Source organism: Lagopus leucura, unplaced genomic scaffold (assembly GCF_019238085.1).
Source record: "Lagopus leucura isolate 7727_CA_CO unplaced genomic scaffold, USGS_WTPT01 227-0_obj-0_obj, whole genome shotgun sequence".
NCBI classification, from domain to species: domain Eukaryota; kingdom Metazoa; phylum Chordata; class Aves; order Galliformes; family Phasianidae; genus Lagopus; species Lagopus leucura.
Window position 1 is genome coordinate 32,677 of NW_024965743.1, and position 18,377 is coordinate 51,053.

Sequence of the window (18,377 nt, forward strand, 5' to 3'; positions counted from 1 at the left end):
AGTGCCATACAGGTGGCTTACTAGCTTGCTCTCCCCTCCAGGCTCTCCACCCCACAAACCTACGTGTGGAGAAGTAGATGTAAGCGAAGAGTATAATGTAGGTGGTGACGAGGGGGATGAGCTCAGCAATGCCAATCTCCTCCTTGAAGTGCACGTGAACGATGCTGTCCTCCCGCAGCGTGCAGTTTGGACTGGGATGCAGCAGCTTGAGGCGAGAACGGAGGCTGCTGAGGAACCTGGGGGGGAGAGAAGTGAGCAGGCTGTCCTCCACACTGCACCAAACAGCCAGCAAGCGATTCCAAGCAGGAGCTCCATGAGTTCAAATAACAAGAAGCTCTGCAGATCCATAGAGATTTACCAAACACGGCTCTCTCCAGGTCTGACTGCTAACTCTGCTCCTCCAGGGCCCAAACCACATCCAGCACATCTGCACTGTGGCTATCTATCTCCCACACCTTGATTTCTGTAAAGCTTCAAAGATAACTGTGAAGATTCAGCAAAACTATTTAAAGCGAGGGCTGGTCATCAAAAACCTTGGCCCTAGGGAGCAGAACATCCTGCAGGCTCAAACATCCCCTACATTTTAAGTAATTACAGCTCCTACGTGACAGTCCTTGAGGCTGAAGGGCTCTTGGATGGGCACAGGTTTGGCTGCTGTGCTGCCAGTTGTGTCCCAGGCATTCCCTGGGGAATTCTATGCAGCACTGAGCAGATTGTTTCATCCTCAGGTTTGCTCAAGCCAAACCAGCTTTGCCAACACTGCCAGGGGGGTTTCACAGTCGGTACCAGCTGAATTAGTGCTTGCTGGAAAGCAAAGCACTCCAGCTCTGTGCAGCAGGAACTGGGTCAAAGCAGACCTGCTGGGCCTTGGCTGCTACAACTGACAGCTCCGTCTGCAGATGAAGCCATCATCAGGGGAACTCCCAGTGCCAGCTTTGGGTATTATACCTACTGTTCTTTAGAAGGAACCCAAGTGCTGACAGTACTTCGTTTCTCCCCAGAAGAGCACCCTGCTTTTCTACAGCACCTCCAGAAGATCCCCCAGACGTAAGGAAATGGAGACTAAACAACAGCACAGCAACAACAAGAGCAGGAAAAAACAAGAGCAAGCTTTCCAAGAAACGAGTACAGGTGTCCTAACATTAAAAGAGCACAGCCAGAGCTCCCTACCTGGAGTCATACTGCTGGAGACCCAGTGTGACAGTGTATGACACCACTCGCCTCCTGTTGTACAGGTTCACCCCACTGTATTTCCCAGGGAGTCCAAACAACAGATCTGCAAAAACACAGCGTGGGTCACGAATGGTAACAGAAAAACAGGCATGCAAGATGGGATATGAGAACAATTGGAGTGAAAAATTCTGAGTTAGATGTAGTGCTCTGATAGGAAACACCTTCTCAGTGCTTTGTTGAGATACTGCTAATGTGTGCAAATGTCTGATACAGGGAAATAAATGATGGAGGCAGTGGTCTGCCCTCTAATCCTAACCCAAGAGACATCTCAGCTAGCTCATCACTTCCTCCTAAGCAAGGCTCCATGTGTTCCAGATGCTCCTTCACACAAAGCAGAGCTCCCCTCATCTCCCAGCCTGTCCTTCCTGAAGAGCCTGCATCCATCCCCAGCAGTGCTCCAGTGCTGTGAGCTGCCCCTCCTCGTCTCTGATCCCACTGAGATCATGGCCTGAACAGCACACAGGGATACATGCAGGCAGCTGTCATGGAATCACAGACTGCCCTGTGTGGGAAGGGACCTCAGGAATCACAAAGCTCCAACCCCCTGCTGCCACTGCATCAAGTGTTAGATTAGGTTGTGCAGGGCCCCATCCAACCTGGCCTCCAACACCTCCACGGATGGACGGGGCATCACAGCCTCTCTGGGCAGCTGTTCCAGCCCCTCACCGCTCTCACAGCACACAACTTCCCCTGACATCCAACCTCCAGCTGCCCTCCCTCAGCTCCAAACCATTTCCCTCGTCCTGCTGCCATCTCCCCTTTCCAAGAGCTGACTCCCCTCCTGGCTGCAGGCTCCCTTTAGGCACTGCAGGCTGCACTCAGGTCACCCCGCAGCTTCTCTTCTCCATGCTCAACAAGCCCAGCTCCCTCAGCCTGTCTTTGTAGGGAGGTGCTGCAGCCCTCTGAGCATCTCTGTGGCTCCTCTCGACCCTCTCCAACAGCTCCCTGTCCTTCTTGTCCTGGGGGCCCCAGACCTGGATGCAGTGCTGCAGATGGGGACACATGAGGGCAGAGCAGAGAGGGACAATCACCTCCCTGTCCCTGCTGCCACCCCTCTGCTGATGCAGCCCAGGACACCATTGGCTTTCTGGGCTTTGTGCACACACTGCTGGCTCACATTCAGTTTTTCATCCACCAGACCCTCAGGACCCTCTCAGCCAGGCTGCCCTCAAGGAGCTCTTCTCCCAGTCTGTATAAGTGTCTGGGATTACTCCAACCCAAGTAAGGGGGTTCACTGCGCGGAATGATCTGCTTTCCACAAATAAAGAAAGGACTTCAAACATGGGTATGAAGCAAGTGGTGAAATACATTTGGTGGCTTCATTCTGGATGTTGTGAGTAACAAAATGCCACCCAATTTGGTATTAGCAGCAATCTAAAAGCAAGGACAAAACAGCAGTGCAAGCTGCAGGCATCTCTGACAGCTTCTTTGGCAGCTTCAGCCTCTTACCTTTGAGAGTAGCTGACGTCTGCAGAGTCTTTGGTTCATGCTGGTGGATGGTTTTGATGATGTCTGGGTCAGCATTGAATCGCTCTCGATCATTCTGCCAGAAGTTCCCTGGAGACAGCAGCAGACAGCCGTGTTCAGGGAGCAGATTGTGCAGCTTCTTGAGGCCAGGAAGAAGGTCTGTTACCTGAAGGCAAACCTCCTCCAGGCTTTTGACACCAGAGCTGAAATGCGGACAAAGATCAGACACTGCTGCGTAAGGTGCAGCTCTCACAAGCAAAAGGCAAAACCTCTGTGATGAACAACCCAAGGACCTGCACTGCCTTGTCTAATGACCAAGGATCAAGAGCCCTGGGCCACGGACCAGGAGCTCACTGTGACAGGAGTGCAATCTGCAGAACCTCATTATCATTGCTCTGCATACTCTCTGGCCTCATAGCTTTCCCTGCTCACCCATCCGAGATGCCACAGCTTTCAGTTCCACATTTAAGGCACTGCTCTTCGAACCACAGAGAAACTGGCTCCCCGAAATTCCTCTTCAAAGACCTTAAACTGCTCCAGTTCCTTGCACATCTGTTGAATGGGGCACTGCACAGGAATGCCTATTAGCCTGCCTGAGGTGGGTAAGACTTCTCTGGAAACACACAAAGGATTCAGTATCTGCAGCTGTGCAAATTGTTTTCAGCACTGCTCTGTGCTCACAGATTAGCAAATGCCTTACAGGTTTGGATATAAATGGAGCTGTAAGACCAAAACCTGGTGTGACGTGGAACCTGGGGTTGTGACACAGACACATAACCCTTATCCTGCAGTAATTCAGGAGAGACTCAGCTTGGGCTTCCAACAGCACCTGACTGGGAGGGCTCAGTTACAACCTATCAGCACAACGTTTGGCCAGACAAGCCAGAGCTGCTGATCCAGAAGAGAACACCTCCCTCAACACCATAAGGGCCATCAGTGGTGTTTGCACAGAAGAGGCTATTTAACAAAGGCCAATTTAAGGCTCTGGAGAACAACCCTGCCTGGCTCCAGCCCAAGGATAACAGAGGAAAGTGCTCTAGAAGACAAATCAGCCAGAGTCCTGTTTTGAAATGCTTTCCCTTGAGGGCTTTTTACACAAGGAGAACACATGGAACCAACAGTGATCAAGATATGGCTTTGCAAACAACCCCTCCAGAATCCATATCCCACCAGTGCAGGGCAGGAAAAGCCACAGCTGTCAAATTAACATCAGACAATACTGTGCTTGTGTGTAAGAACAGAAACTTTCCAAGAGAGAATCCAAAAGAACTGATGCAGTGATGCCTTTTGCACTGGCACAGGCTGCCCAAGGAGGCTGTGGATGCCCCATCCCTGCAGGCATTCAAGGCCAGGCTGGATGTGGCTCTGGGCAGCCTGGGCTGCTGGTTGGTGACATGCACACAGCAGGGGTTGGAGCTGGATGAGCATTGAGCTCCTTTGCAACCCAGGCTGTTCTGTGATTCAGAAGGAAGAAGACTGTTGTTCTATATTAAGGCTTTAATTAACTCTGAAACATAACGGAGACAACAGTTCACACTGCACACAAGCCTGAGAGTTTTCCTTTAGGAAGTGAATGCATCTGGCCCCTGTGCCCAGCACTGTAGGTGCAGAGATCAATGCCAAGAATAACAAAAATAGAATCACTTTGTCTTTCCTATCCAGTTCTCAACGTCCTGCTGCTGCTTCTGTCCCACCTCGTGTGTCAGTATCAAAGAATGCTTTATTTCGTAGCAAGAAAACGATCTGTGCTTAACTTTGATACTGATAAAAACAGCTGGTGAGGAGGAAACGGACAATGGGTTCTGAGGTCATTTCAGGATGTATCTCAAAGCTTCTGGAAATCCCCAGCCTGCCACCAAATGGGAGCCCTCATCCCAAGGCTCAGGTCCAAAGGCCTAAGCCACTGCCTTGTCTTCTGTGCGAGGCTGGTTCTGCCCCCATCTGCCTCATGGCTCACCAAGGGCAGCACACAAAGGGGAGATAACGAGCAGACAGTGCACACAGCAGGAGGAAGTTTCTGACTTGTAACTGGCAACTACATAAAGATTATACATATGATAGAGATGGAGATGAACTGGAAACAGAAAGAACGCCAAGGCTTTGTGAGGCAGAAGCAAAGAGCTCTATATTTAACAGCATGAGTGGCATTTCTAAATAGCATCAGAGAGAAAGCAGACAGCTAACTGACACGGATTGGTTCTTAAAAGAGGACAAACCATCAGGTAGAGTGGTAAAGTGAATGCTCAGAAAGGAAGCGATGGAGAATGCTGCCAGGGAAATGTGTAATGAACAAAGAGTACGTGATCGCCAGCCATGTGAATTAGAGGACAAAGAATGAAGGAAGCCAGGAGATGATCAAAGACTCCAAGCTCACCACACTGCCTGCCCTCACCATCATTATTCTCACTGAGCTTAGAAGGAAAAGTCAGGAAGCCTCTCTGCCCTTAGAAAGCAAACCTAGTCAAGAACTTGACAGCAAATAAGAACTCGTAACTCAGAGGAAAACATTTTACAAGAAAAAGAGGCAAATTAACAGGTATGAAACGTATTAAAGAATCACAGCATCACAGAATGGTTGGGTTGGAAGGGACCTCAAGGATCACGAAGCTCCAACCCCCCACCAATGCAGGGCCACCAACCTCCCCATTTCACAGCAGCCCAGGCTGCCCAGGGCCCCATCCAACCTGGCCTCCAACACCTCCACGGATGGACGGGGCATCACAGCCTCTCTGGGCAGCTGTTCCAGCCCCTCACCACCCTCTCAGTGAAAAACTTCCCCCTGACACCTACAGAAAATGCTTTGGTTCACAGGAGAGACAGAAGCTGGCACAAAGACTGTAACGTAGTTTAGAACAAAGTTAACAGGAAAGCAGCCGTGGGGCTGCTGAAAGGGGAGCCAGTGGTGTTGGAGGAAGCAGAGTGGGACTTTTCACAGGCAGCTCAGAACCACAGTTGTTTCGTGCTTTTACTGCTAACCTTGGAGCAAGATACACAAACATTTGTGAAGGACACCAAATAAAGGTGCACTGCTAGCACAGAGGGGAACAGAATGTCTGAAGTGGGCAATGCAAGGGCTGGGTTACATTTAATGTCATTTCTCTTGGCAGTACAAAATCCCCATGCACTTGGAGGACTAAAATGAGTTTCTGCTGTATTTCCAGCTCATCAGCTGGAAATGAGAGAATGATGCACAGGGAGATGCCAACACGCAATGCTGATGTGACCAACCAGGACTGCAACCTAACTGCATTCAGAAAAGGGACTTCCAGGGAAAATAAGGAACAAATGAGACTTCATTAAGAACTCCTGTGCATGCAGTCCTCATCTCCCATGTTCAGGGAAGAAACATAGAGAAGAATGTGTCGGGAAAAGCAACCAATGCAACCAAGTGAAACCAGAGCCACCTTCCCAGCGTGAGCCACGAGTTTCCTATGCCTAGTTTAACAACCAAGGATTTGGGTTGGGGAGAATGAGTTTTCCCTGCAAATATCAGAGCTATTTTTGCACAAATGCTGCGTCAGGAGAAAAACAAGCAGGTATAAACTGGCCCTGAACACAAAGTGGAAAGCCAGGAGGAAGATCCTGATCATGTGAAATTGTAGAAGAGTTTCACAATAGACACGGTGGCATCAAGTGAACTTGCTTTAATACACATCTTGCATGCTTATGGAAAGGATTATATGGCACTGATATCTGCTACAGGAGGAGTAACCTTGAAGGACCACTGCTGACCTCTCAGCCTAAGGCTGTAAGCAGAGGGCTCCTGCCATTTAGCACAGGCTGAAGGTCAGCACAAAAGCTGCAGGACTGCTGTGCCATCCCTCATGGGCTGCGATTTTGAGAATCAAACAAATTCAAAGCTGATGATCAGACTCAACGGGCCACAATGGAGAAGAGGGCTGTGTGCAGTCCTGCCTTTCACACCAGCCTTCCCAAGCAGTGCTTACCTGTCTCTTAGGGCATGGTTCCGAATCTCTTCCACCAGCTGGAAGACGCGGGACAGCGGCGAACGAAAGACATCCACAGCAAGGAAGTTCTTCTGCCACGGGGAGACAGTGGCTTTCACAAAGATCTGCTGGATGTAGGCCACAGGAGCACCCACGTACTGCAGGGAAACCAGAGGGAGAATGGGAGCACACGGTGAGCAGGAAGCTGCTGAGCAGAATCAGATCACAGCCTGGCAAGCTTTCAGGAAGGGGTTTGCCAGACTTTATTTTTCTCTCCCAAATTAGAGGGGAAACACAGCAGTAGCAACCTATTATCAACTTGAGTCATTCGCATGAGAAAAAAGCTCTCTGATGCACCAGGAAGGGTACAAGAAGGTAAATGATATCGATTACAATAAGAACATGCACGGAGAGAGTAGAGAGAGAAATAGTAAGCCAATGGGCAACTTCCCCTTTACAGAGAGTTTGGAATGAAAAAGAACAACACGGGTTGCAAAGAATCATTTCAGAACGGCTTCCTGATGTACTGGATCAGGTTATCAGACCCGTTGGAAAGCATCAGGGTTGCTCCTTGTTCATGCCAAAGAAACATTCATTCCTCACCCTGAACATCAGAATCTCAGCCCAGTTTATCTCTGTGGTTTGTACCACTCAACTGGCTGCTGCTCTAGGCTGCACGCCTTCCTATGGCATAAGGAAACGGGGCCCAGCCGTCCCAGAACTCATCATTAAGTTGCCCTAAAACAAAGCTACCCATGTCAACCTTGCAGAACAAGGCCTCACACAGCATTTCAGAGCTTTCAACTCTTCCAAATGCCTAGCATGCTTTTGTTTTTTCTCTTTTAGAATCAGAGAACGGCCCAGGTTGGAAGGGACCTCAAGGATCACGAAGCTCCAACCCCCCACCAATGCAGGGCCACCAACCTCCCCATTTCACAGCAGCCCAGGCTGCCCAGGGCCCCATCCAACCTGGCCTCCAACACCTCCACGGATGGATGGGGCATCACAGCCTCTCTGGGCAGCCTGGAGTAAGAATAATTCTTATTCTTCCAGACTAAGACTGTAATCACATAAAACCACTGGTGTCACAGCCTGACCTCAGCAACCACACAAAGCAACCCCAACCAAAGCACACTGTCCATGGATCAGCACAGATCTGCAGGCAGGGCAGCTACCCCAGCACAGCAGGGCTGTCTTGCTGCTGCCCCACGCAGCCCCCACACACACTCACCCAGTCAGGGCGCTCGCTGGCATCTCCCTGCTGTGAGCCCACATCTGAGGAGGGTGGAAAGTAATCCTTCACTGGGGTGCTGAACTCCACAGGTCCTGTTCCAGGTAAGGGCAGCTTGAGCAGCGGGTAGCTGTGGTTAAGACACAAGTGAGAAACATTGTCATTTGGATTGGTTGGTTGGTTGGTTTTTTCAAGCCAGGCTTTTAAACAGTCTCCCAGAAGAGCTCAAAGGGCAGAATAACAGGAGCCCACCCCAGCTTACACCCATCTCTGCAGGATAGAAGAGACAGACACAATATAACAGTGCTTCAGCTCTTGTGGGAATAGTTTTACACATTTCTCCAACACGCAGGAGAGGTTCTCTCCCTTGGAAAGGGACAGGCAAGAATGCTGGGAGGAAAAGAGGAAAGTTGGTAGTGCTGGGAACAGCTGTGTCTGCTATTCCACAGCCTGCACAAAATCATCACATCACAAAACGGCCTGGGTTGTAAAGGAGCACGATGCTCATCCAGCTCCAACCCCTGCTGTGTGCAGGTCACCAACCAGCAGCCCAGGCTGCCCAGAGCCACATCCAGCCTGGCCTTGAATGCCTGCAGGGATGGGGCATCCACAGCCTCCTTGGGCAACCTGTGCCAGTGCCTCACCGCCCTGTGGGGGAAAAATGAGATCATTTATTGTATTTAGATGGCTCCTATCCTGACCTAGCAGCAATCAGCTAACAGTACAGCGAGGCAGCATTTATCTTCTTTCTCCCTTGCCGCTGCAATCCTCAGATCACTACAGCACAATAAATACCTGAAACTATTTGAAAGTTGAAATACTGAGGTTTCAGAGAGTTATTACCTTTAGTTTCTCCACCATTTCTGATAAAAAGCAGAATTTAGCTCTGGAGAGTCTCTAAAGTCATTAAAACCATCCGAGAATGGAACTGATGGAAAAAGCAAGCCTGCTGCTCGCCAGGGATCGTCCAACCACTGCAGTGGTGCACAAAGCAGAGCTCAGAGCTTCCAGGGCTTTGTGACTCTGCTGCTCCTGCCCTTTTGTGTGAGATGCGTGTCAACCTATCAGGCCTCGAACTCCTGGCACATCTTTCAGCATAGCCAAGCTTTTCTGGCAGTGCTGTCGGCATAAATATAAAGGCCTTGGGATGGTTTCCACGCAGTGCTCTGCTGGCTCTGTTAGGGATTAGCTTGCATCATCAAAGGCCGTGGAGCGGATAAGCAGCAGCTAAAGATAAGGCTTCAGACTGAACAACAAAAGCTGAAAAAGAGTAATGGAATCAAAAGCAAAGCTTGTCAGATTTGCTATTTTATTAGCCTGACAAAACCACAGCATCTAATTATTATCGTTCCATTGTGCAATGGAAAAGAAGAGGAAAAAAATGAAATAAAATGATGTGATAATGCATCAGAGGCGAAAATGCCCAACAAAAGCCCCAATCTGGAGATGTAGCACAGCCTCTTTTCCTTTCCCAAGCAGAAATCAGTTTTGGCCCTTTTAAAAGACAACTGCTTGTCACAGCTGAAAGCAGAGGCTGCAGAGATACACAGAGCAAGCACTGCGTGTCTGAGCCAGGCTATGACAGTTGTCAATTAGAATAGAGAAGATGAGATACACAAAGCTGAATAGCTCAATAGGTGACCGTGCTGACAGGTCCTGCTGATGCTGTCAGATAACAGAACCGAGCAGAGCCTGGTGGTGCAACTCAAGAGGAGCTCCAGCACCCAGAAGGTGGCGAGAACTATTTTGTATAAAGATGAAAACAATTAAAAGGGGCACAATGAGCTCCTGGGAGGATGCCTGACCTGGGGAAGAAGCCTCCTGTGGATTCTCCATCACTGGGGATGCTCGGAAGCCAAGCAGACAGGCTCTAAGCCCGACCCCAAGCTCAGCCCTGCTGCAAGTAGGGACCTCGTGCACTGCAGGACCCACATGGATCAGAGATCTGAGGGCTCTGCTGCAGCCTCCTGCTGGAACCAAGCCCAGCATTTTGCTCAGGGCCATGCCATCAGGCTACATATATCTCCAAGGACCGGGGTTCTACAGCTTCTCTGGGCATCTATTCTGATAACTGACTGCTCTCTTAACTAACACATCTTCCCTTACATCCACACCATGTGTCTCTTACCCACTGCTGTGGGCAGCAGTGAGATCACCCCTGCATCTGCTTGGAACGAAGCTCTGTGGTTCCTCAGCCCCTTCCCCACCTTGATGCCCTCCTCGCTGAGCTCAGTTTGATCCATGCCAGCACAGCAATGTTTCCGAGCCTCAGCCCAGCTGCAGGACAGCAGCTGTGGCTTCACAAGGCCAAACAAGGGGAGAACTGCCCCATAGCCCTGCTGGCTGCACTCCAGCTAGCACAGCCCAGGATGCAGTTGGCTGCTCAGCTGCAGGGCCACGCTGCCCAACTCATCCTAGGCTACAAAGCTGCCTTCCAGCTCACAGAATGGCCAGGGTTGGAAGGGACCTCAAGGATCACGAAGCTCCAACCCCCCTGCCACATGCAGGGCCACCAACCACCCCATCTCATACCAGACCAGGCTGCCCAGGGCCCCATCCAATCTGGCCTTAAAATCTGGTCTGCACAGCTCCAAGGGCTTATTCTGTCCAATGCAGAACTTTGCATTTGCTTTTTCGTCTTCACCGAGCTTTCCAAGGTTCACCTCAATCTTCCCAACCTGTCCACGTGTCTCCAAAAGCAGACACCACACGGATGGCTCTCCCCAACCTGGCACACTCACAACGTGGGTAGGAGCTCACTGTGCACAGAATTACGGTGTGGCTGAGCTGGGGGCACCTCAGGGTCCCTCTGGTCCCCCCCACCCCAGCATGGACCCTCAGGACAGGGTGCCCAGCCCCATGGTGAGGGGTGGGAGATCCCCAAGGGCTGCTGTCCCTGTGCAGGGCTGTGCAGCACACAGCCAAGGGATGCCTCCAGAAGCACTGAGTGAAGGTCCCTCACCCAGGTCCTTAACAGCAACGTTACACTTTGGGGATTGGGGAGCACTTATAAGAGCTGCTGGCAGAGTTATGAAAGCAGTAAGACAGGAGAACGGCTGGGAAATGGCTTAAGGACCCAAATTTCCACAGCAGTCTGCAAAACAACAACCTGGTCATCAACACTGAGGTCTCTCCAGCACTGAGCACATCACAGCAAGCAGTTCTGGATTCTGCCATGCCCCCTCTGTGCTGAGGCCATGAAGTGGCATCAGAGCAAATGCAACTCGTCACAGATTGCTCGGCTGCAGCCTGTACAGAGATTTGGTGGCAATCCAGTCATTGGTTTATTTTTCTGCTGCAAAAGTTGCTTTCTGTGCAGGGGAAGAAGCCAACCACTCCCATCCTGAAGTGCAAGCCACCTCCCAGAACGCTGGGCATGGCAACTCACAGCTCCTGAAAGGCTATTTTTAAATGAACAAAGGTGAATTTCTTCTTGGTTGGTTGTTTCTTCCCCATGTTACGACTCTCCTGTTTGTCCACACAAATCAGAAGCACCCACAAATGCAACACAGGAAAGAGCAAACGGTGGGGGGGGTTTTTTGGCAGGATCATTGCAACAAAACAAGGGGATGAGCAAAGGGGGAATTTTTATATGAAAAAAAAAAGAACAACCAGGTCTGGAGCCACCCAGGAGCTAAGGAGCACATCCTCCAGCAGCTGCCAGGGCAGCCAACACAGCCACAGCTCCCATATGCCTCCACCTGCAGGCCTGAGCTCAGTGCAATCTGAATGGAGCTCAGCTCTTCCCTGCAACTCCATTGCTTAAATTAAGTCTATGGAGCGGGATTGGTGCTGTAAGAAGAGATCCACGTGCCCCTTCCAGTGCATGTTTTGAACCCATCCCTATAGCAGGGAAGGAAGGGGAAGGCAGCATCTAACACAGCAGGTCACTCAGGCTGCCTCTTTCTCACGTGAAGCAGATTTTCTCTGTCCCCTCCACAGCTCTGTGCAGGTCACACTGATGGGTTCCTCCGTTTGCACCCAGGCTGCCCAGACAAGCAGAGCCATAACACCAAGTAACACATAATCCTCTTCACCTCCCTTTAGGTCAGTGAGCCCTGGTTCTAATGCCCATCACTGCTAAAGGAGCACAGAGCAATTCAGCCAGGACTGCCTGCCTTGTGCTTACAGCCAGCACTGCAGCACAGGCACCAACCGACCAGCACAGGGCACAGCTCTGCTCTAACAGCTTGCCACAGCACAAGCTAGGCAGCCTAGGTTGCTCATGCTGCTGTTTTGCAGCAGGGCTCAGGAACAAGACTCACATTGGGTAAGCATGCACCAAAAGCTTCTTCCTCTTGAGCCAGATGCAGCATAAATGGAGGTCCCCAACAAGGGACGGGGTGCAGGGGGGGTATATATTTACTAAGAGCACAATAACAGCACCACAACAGGCTGCCCAGAGACACTGTGCCGTCTGGTCTTTGCAGATACTCAAGACGTGCCTGGATGCCAACCTGCTTGGGCAGGGCTTGGACTCGGTGATCTCCAGAAGGCCATTCCAACCCTTGTGATTCGGTGAATATCTGAGCATTTGTTTATGCAAAGTTTTGATGTCTGATGACAGAACACACAGGATGTGCGTGCCAGCATACGTTTACTGCAAGCTGTTTCAGTAAGACTTTAGGAGATGAGTTCTTCAATGTATTTAGCCTCAGATGCTGACATGAGTGGATCTCATCAGTGATACCTGAGACCAGCAGGCAAAAAGTGGAAAAATAACACCATGCCACCAAGAAATCCTCCAGCCTACTATTTCAGATACCAACGTCAGCAAAAAACAGTAAAATCAAATTAAAAGCTGCTCCTGAGGTGTCAGAAGCATCCCACAGCCCCTGAACGTGACAAGGACAGCAGGATGCTCCCTCTGCACTTCTTACCCCCATGAGAAGGGCCAGCAAGTTCCAGGATGGCGATTTCCAGCCTTCAGCTTCGCTCCTCTCACACTTCCCTGTGCTAAAGATTTGTTTGACCACCACGGAAGGAGGTGAACACCCAACCAGAAAGCACAGGGCAAGGAGGGGAGGAAAGGGAGATCTAAAATGGGTCACAGGAAAGTTCAAAGGAAACAAAAAAAAGGATTGGTTTTGAGGAGGGCTTTTCAGATGCTCACATAAATGCACCCCAATCCTCTGCAAATGCAAAAGAAGAACAGATTGCCTGTGAGTCAGTATGGCTGAATTCAAGCACCAGCGCTTGCTAGTTGCCAAGCACAAGGTAGATTCAGGCAAAAATGTTCATCCAGCTACTTTACATATTTTCAAGACAGCTTAAAGGGCCAAGAGGGAGAGGTGCCAGGGCAGCCCAAGGCAGCTGGCAGCACCACAGAACTGCAAGCCCTACTGTTGCGTATTCCTCCTTCTCAGCATCAAAGCAGAGATCACTACCACCCCCAAACAGCCTTCTGCTGGAGAACACGAAGGAAAGCAGAGCTGCCAGCTCTTAGATAACAGAGGGTGGTGATCCACTGCCTTAAAATAGCTGCCACCTCCATTTTGCTCACTGCAGAACCAGCTTTTAAACTGTTTCACGCCTAACCCAGCTATTGCAAGGATAGGAAAGTCTGAAAACCCACTGCTAATAGGAGAAATTTTGGAAAAAGGGCTCTGCCAATAGGCACAGGAAGCCAGGCCTTTGGCAGCAACAGTTCCCTGTTTAGCATTACTAAGCACATAACCAATAGCTGCCTCTGATCAAATGATGCTTGCTTTGCATCGTCTCCCACTGCCAGGGCCCTCAAAAATCTGAGCAGCACAAGTGAAGGTTGTCCCTGTCCTGCCCCCAGCTTTCTTTCTGCTGAGAGGTGCTGTTACACAGAGCTTCCATCAGGCACTCCATGGGAGGCTGTGTTCCCTGTGCCTTTGGAGCATGAAGAAGCTGTCAGCCACTCAGCTCTCTGGTTATCACACAGCACAGTGAAAGCCTCTCAGCAGAACTAAGTCTTGAAAAAAGTGCACGTCCAGATGGCTTTGGGGATATCCAGAGACACCACCACCTACCTGGGCAACCTGTGCCTGGGCTCCATAACCCATACAGTAAAGAAGTGCCTCTTGATGGGCTCCTGAGCTCCAGTTTGAGCCCAGCGCCTCGTCCTGGCCTCAGCACCACTGAGCAGAGCCCAGCTCCATCCCCTTGCAGCTCCTGTAGGAATCTGTGGCCATGGTGGATCTCCTGAGCCTCCCCTGCTCCATGCTGAGCAGCCCCAGCCCTCCCAGCACGGCTGCCCCAGGCTCTGCAGTACCTTCCCTACACAGATCACAGAGCAGCTGAAGTTAGAAGAGACCTCTGGAGATCACCTCCACAGCCTCTGGGAAGTCTGGCCCCATCCATCCTCCTCCTCCCCCCTTCAGGTCCCCCCTCAAGTCTCCTCCAAGCTGAACATTCCTCAAGAGCTGCTCCAGGCTCTCTGTCACCTCAGCAGCCCTTCACTGGATTCACTCCACTCTACACCCAGGTCTCTCTTGTACCTGAGACCCACAAGTGAACCCAGGGCTCCAAGCGAGGCCATCTCAGTGCTGCTCAGCAGAGGACCCCCTCCCTCACCCTGCTGCCACGTTGCTCCCAGTGCAGCCCGGGATGCCATTGGCCTTCTTGCCCACAGACGCCCTGCTGGCTCTTGTCCCCTCACATCCACCGGCCCTGCTCTGAACGCCGGTCAGCCCGCAGCCTGTGCTGGGGCACGGGGTTGTTCCTCCTCGTCTGCAGGGCCCTTGATTTCATCGATTCCTCTCCACCCATCTCTGCAGCTTGTCGAGATCCTTAGAAACAGCAGCACAGCACTCAGGGCCATCAGCCACCCTCCCCAATCTTCTGTCAGCAGCAAACTTGCCAAGGAGGCTCTGCATTCACCTCCATTCCTTCATCCAGATCACTGATGAAGATGTTAAACGAGACTGGACCCAGGACTGCCAGTTCTCACCTTACTGCCCTCATCTAGTCCAGGCTTCTTGAGTTCATCTATGAGGATATCATGGGATACTGTTTCAAAAACCCTGAAGGCCAGGAAGACAACATCTGCCCTCATCTCTCCATCCAGCTGCACCAAGTCAGGCTCTCTCCCATAGCTCTTATCTCTCGTACTGAGGAGCCCAGAACTGGGGCAGTACTGCAGGAGTGGCCTCACCAGAATACAATCAAACAACCCCTGACGTACTTGATAGGGACTGTGCTACCTGATCCTCGAGACCTGATCCCAACGGGAGGAACACCAGCATGGTAACCGTTGTCACAGCAGTAAGAACCAGAACTGACGCCGGATAAAGTTCAAGGAAGAGAACTGCAGGGCTCTGCCCTGGGGAGGAGCAGCTCCAACTGACCTCATTTCCTCTGCAGCACAATTTCACAAGCTTGCCTTGAATCCTAGAATGGCCTGGCCTTGAAAAGGAGCACGATGCTCATCCAGCTCCAACTCCCTGCTATGTGCAGGGTCACCAACCTCCAGATCAGGCTGCCCAGAGCCACATCCAGCCTGGCCTTGAATGCCTGCAGGGATGCTGGGTGCATACAGGTACAGAAGATGAGAAGACTCATTTCTCTCTTTCAAGATCTCAAGTTGCATCCTTTCTTACTTCAGTCATACGATGCATTTTAAGTATGATTGTGTCTATATAACCACGTTTGAGACTGAAGAACGTGTTATGTCCTTCAGTTCCTTCTGTTTCCCTTTTCCACCTTATTTCTTCAGGGACAGGGACAAACCAAAGATGCTATAGCTCCTTCCTTGTTGATGAACACTGGAGCACTCCACCTGTGTGCCATCTTTGACTTGGACATAGATCCACTGTGAACAGTGCTGAGGGCCTCTTAACAGCCACGCAGGACCAAAACATTGCCTAGATGAGCTTCTACCTTCATGCTGGGCCCTGATTTGCTCTGCCGCCTTCCTTCTCCAGATTTCAACACATCTCTTTGTTTTTTTTTTTAAAGTGAGGTGGATGAATCAGTGAGATTTCTTCTAAGAAAACGGGACGCCTCTGCAATGAGTTGGTGCCAAGGACTGCTACTCAAAGCCCTGCAGTACGACTGCAGAACAAAAGGAAGATGTGACACTCGCAGCCATCAGCAAGTGCCTCACCTCACCCAACAGAAAGCTTCCCTAGGAAGCAAACACCAACTCCTGTAAACAGCAGCACGCAATGGCTCCCAAAACAGTACTCACTCCACACTATGTGCTGAACAGGCCCAGCAGCTGCTCCTTTTGCATCCTGGAAGGCTGTTTGCATGGACAGAGTTTAAAATGCAGCAGTCAGCCTGATGATAAATGGAGTAATGGAGTTCAGTGTGCAGGGAATGTAAAGCACAGCACATAGCACAGGTCCAAGACTCGACTTCAGCCTTCAGTGAGTTAGCATCTTAGCTAGAAACACATCTACATGATTATTACAATGCTTTTGAAGTTCACTGCCCTTCTCATAGACAGCCAGCCACTGAGGTGACTGCTGGCCGCTTTTGCTCCTATTATTTGGTACCATTTCCTACAATCAGGCATTCTGATTAAGAAAAGAAATTACGGTCTTTAGTTTGGCATTCTGAAAAGCTAATGACCAGCTTGCTCCAGGTTCTCACCCTCACAGTCCTTACCCATTTGCTAGGGAATGAGCTTTCAACAGCTGCATTTCTGCTGGCCACAGAGCTAACTGTGTGCACCCACACACCACAGAGGTCAGATTATTCCACATAGAGCAAGCAAGGAGGAGCTGCCTCTTGTATTTATGAGATGCTCCTTGTAGAGGAGCCCCTGACCTGGAGCTATGGCAAGAATACAAACCAATTCTAGCTCAAGCCAAGGAGCCTGAAACAATACAGCAGTTAACGTGGCCTCATTGTATTGTAGGTGGATGTAAATATAAGCTTTATTTCTTGTTTTAAGTGCAGAAACAATGCATAGATTGCACCTGCAAAGCTACTCAGCCCCAAGAAAACAGGAGTTCCTTGCCCTCAAATGGCATGAGAGTATGTGTGCTTCCTCCAGCACCACTTCCTTTTTCAACCCGAAAATGCAGAAGATGACCTGTCAGAAAGGAAGCACAACAGGGAAGCACTCCAGATACCTTGATAAATGAACACAGCTCTTACACTGGAGAAAGCTAAAGGAGCTCCTGAAAACAACTCCTGTTTATCACACAGCATTCCACAGCTCCTTCCTAAACTTCGTAGATCAAAAAAGGCCCACAGACAATCCCTAAGAGCTGAGGGTAGTCAGCAAGGCTACAGCAGCAAAAGTAAGGTCAGCCACAGAGGCACAGGGCCACGTGCAGGCAGCTTCTGCTTCCAGAAGGTTGGACACGAGGGGGAAGTTGTGTGCTGTGAGAGTGGTGAGGGGCTGGAACAGCTGCCCAGAGAGGCTGTGATGCCCCGTCCATCCGTGGAGGTGTTGGAGGCCAGGTTGGATGGGGCCCTGGGCAGCCTGGGCTGCTGTGAAATGGGGAGGTTGGTGGCCCTGCATGCAGCAGTGGGGTTGGGGCTTGATGATCCTCGGCGTTCCTTCCAGCCCAAGCCATTCTATGATTCCAAGAAGGAGACTCCACAAGCAATCTGGAACACCTGCTCCAATGATTCAATACCTTCACAGTAAAAAGCATTTTCTTATGTTCAAACAGAACCATTTGTGCTCCACTATGTGCCTGTTTGCCTCTGAGTCTGGCACCAGCACCAGTGAGCAGAGCCCAGCCTCGTCCCCTTGCAGCTCCTGCAGGGATTTATGGCCATGGTGGATCCCCTGAGCCTCCCCTGCTCCAGGCTGGGCAGCCCCAGCCTCTCAGCCTCTCCTCCCAGCACAGCTGCCCCAGGCCCTGCAGCACCTTGGTGGCCCTGTGCTGGATTCTCCTCAGTACGCCCAGATCCAGAGCTGGACCCAGCACTGCAGGTACAGCTTCACTTCCTATTTAGTTAGGAAATCAGATGATGATGCTTCGTTCCCTCTCTTCTTTTATCCCACACGGAAAGATGAAACCTGGCTATGAATGCTCCCCCAGAGCAGCAGCCCAGGCCAAGCAGGACTTGGCAGGACTCACCAGCAGGCCAAAATGCAGAGGCCAGTGAAGAGGATGATGGGGATGGGGTAGGAAGCACACAGCAGCCCGTGGTTGTAGAAGGCCCGCGATATCCTCTCACGCAGCTTTTCAGTCAGGGTCATCCTCAACCTCTGTCACCTAGCTGCCATCCCCAGGCACATCAGGGAGCCAAGCAGATCCAGCATGTGCAGCACCTCCAAGGCACCGTATCCCCCTACAAACAGAGAGGGAAAAAGGTCAAAAGGAAAATGAAAATAAATGTTACCACTGACATAAACATTACCTGCTTCGGAAACCTTTGCAGCTCCTCAGAAGAAAGGGAGAGTTTGTATGAGCCCAGAGGCAGCTGGATCAAATTATTGGGCTTTGCCTAGAAGAAAGGGCAGAAAATCTAAGAATGAGCACAGCTGCCATGAGCTGCAGCAGCAGAGCTAGGAACCAAGGAGGAGAGGAGAGGAGAGGAGAGGAGAGGAGAGGAGAGGAGAG

At 50.8% G+C, this 18,377-nt stretch overlaps 1 protein-coding gene across 1 annotated transcript in view; it reads right to left on the minus strand.

The window, feature by feature from the left end:
* LOC122192273 (SREBF chaperone) overlaps window positions 1-18,277 on the minus strand; it is a 39,316-nt gene extending 21,039 nt beyond the window's left edge. Inside the window, exons 1-6 of the mRNA XM_042892796.1 lie at window positions 17,892-18,277; window positions 7,879-8,008; window positions 6,648-6,805; window positions 2,683-2,903; window positions 1,171-1,276; window positions 64-236 (exon numbers count right to left, since the gene is read on the minus strand). Of these exons, the coding sequence (XP_042748730.1) occupies window positions 64-236; window positions 1,171-1,276; window positions 2,683-2,903; window positions 6,648-6,805; window positions 7,879-8,008; window positions 17,892-18,013 (910 nt within the window). The 5' untranslated portion in view covers window positions 18,014-18,277. The remainder of the gene's footprint in view (window positions 1-63; window positions 237-1,170; window positions 1,277-2,682; window positions 2,904-6,647; window positions 6,806-7,878; window positions 8,009-17,891) is intronic.
* Window positions 18,278-18,377: the final 100 nt, after the last annotated feature.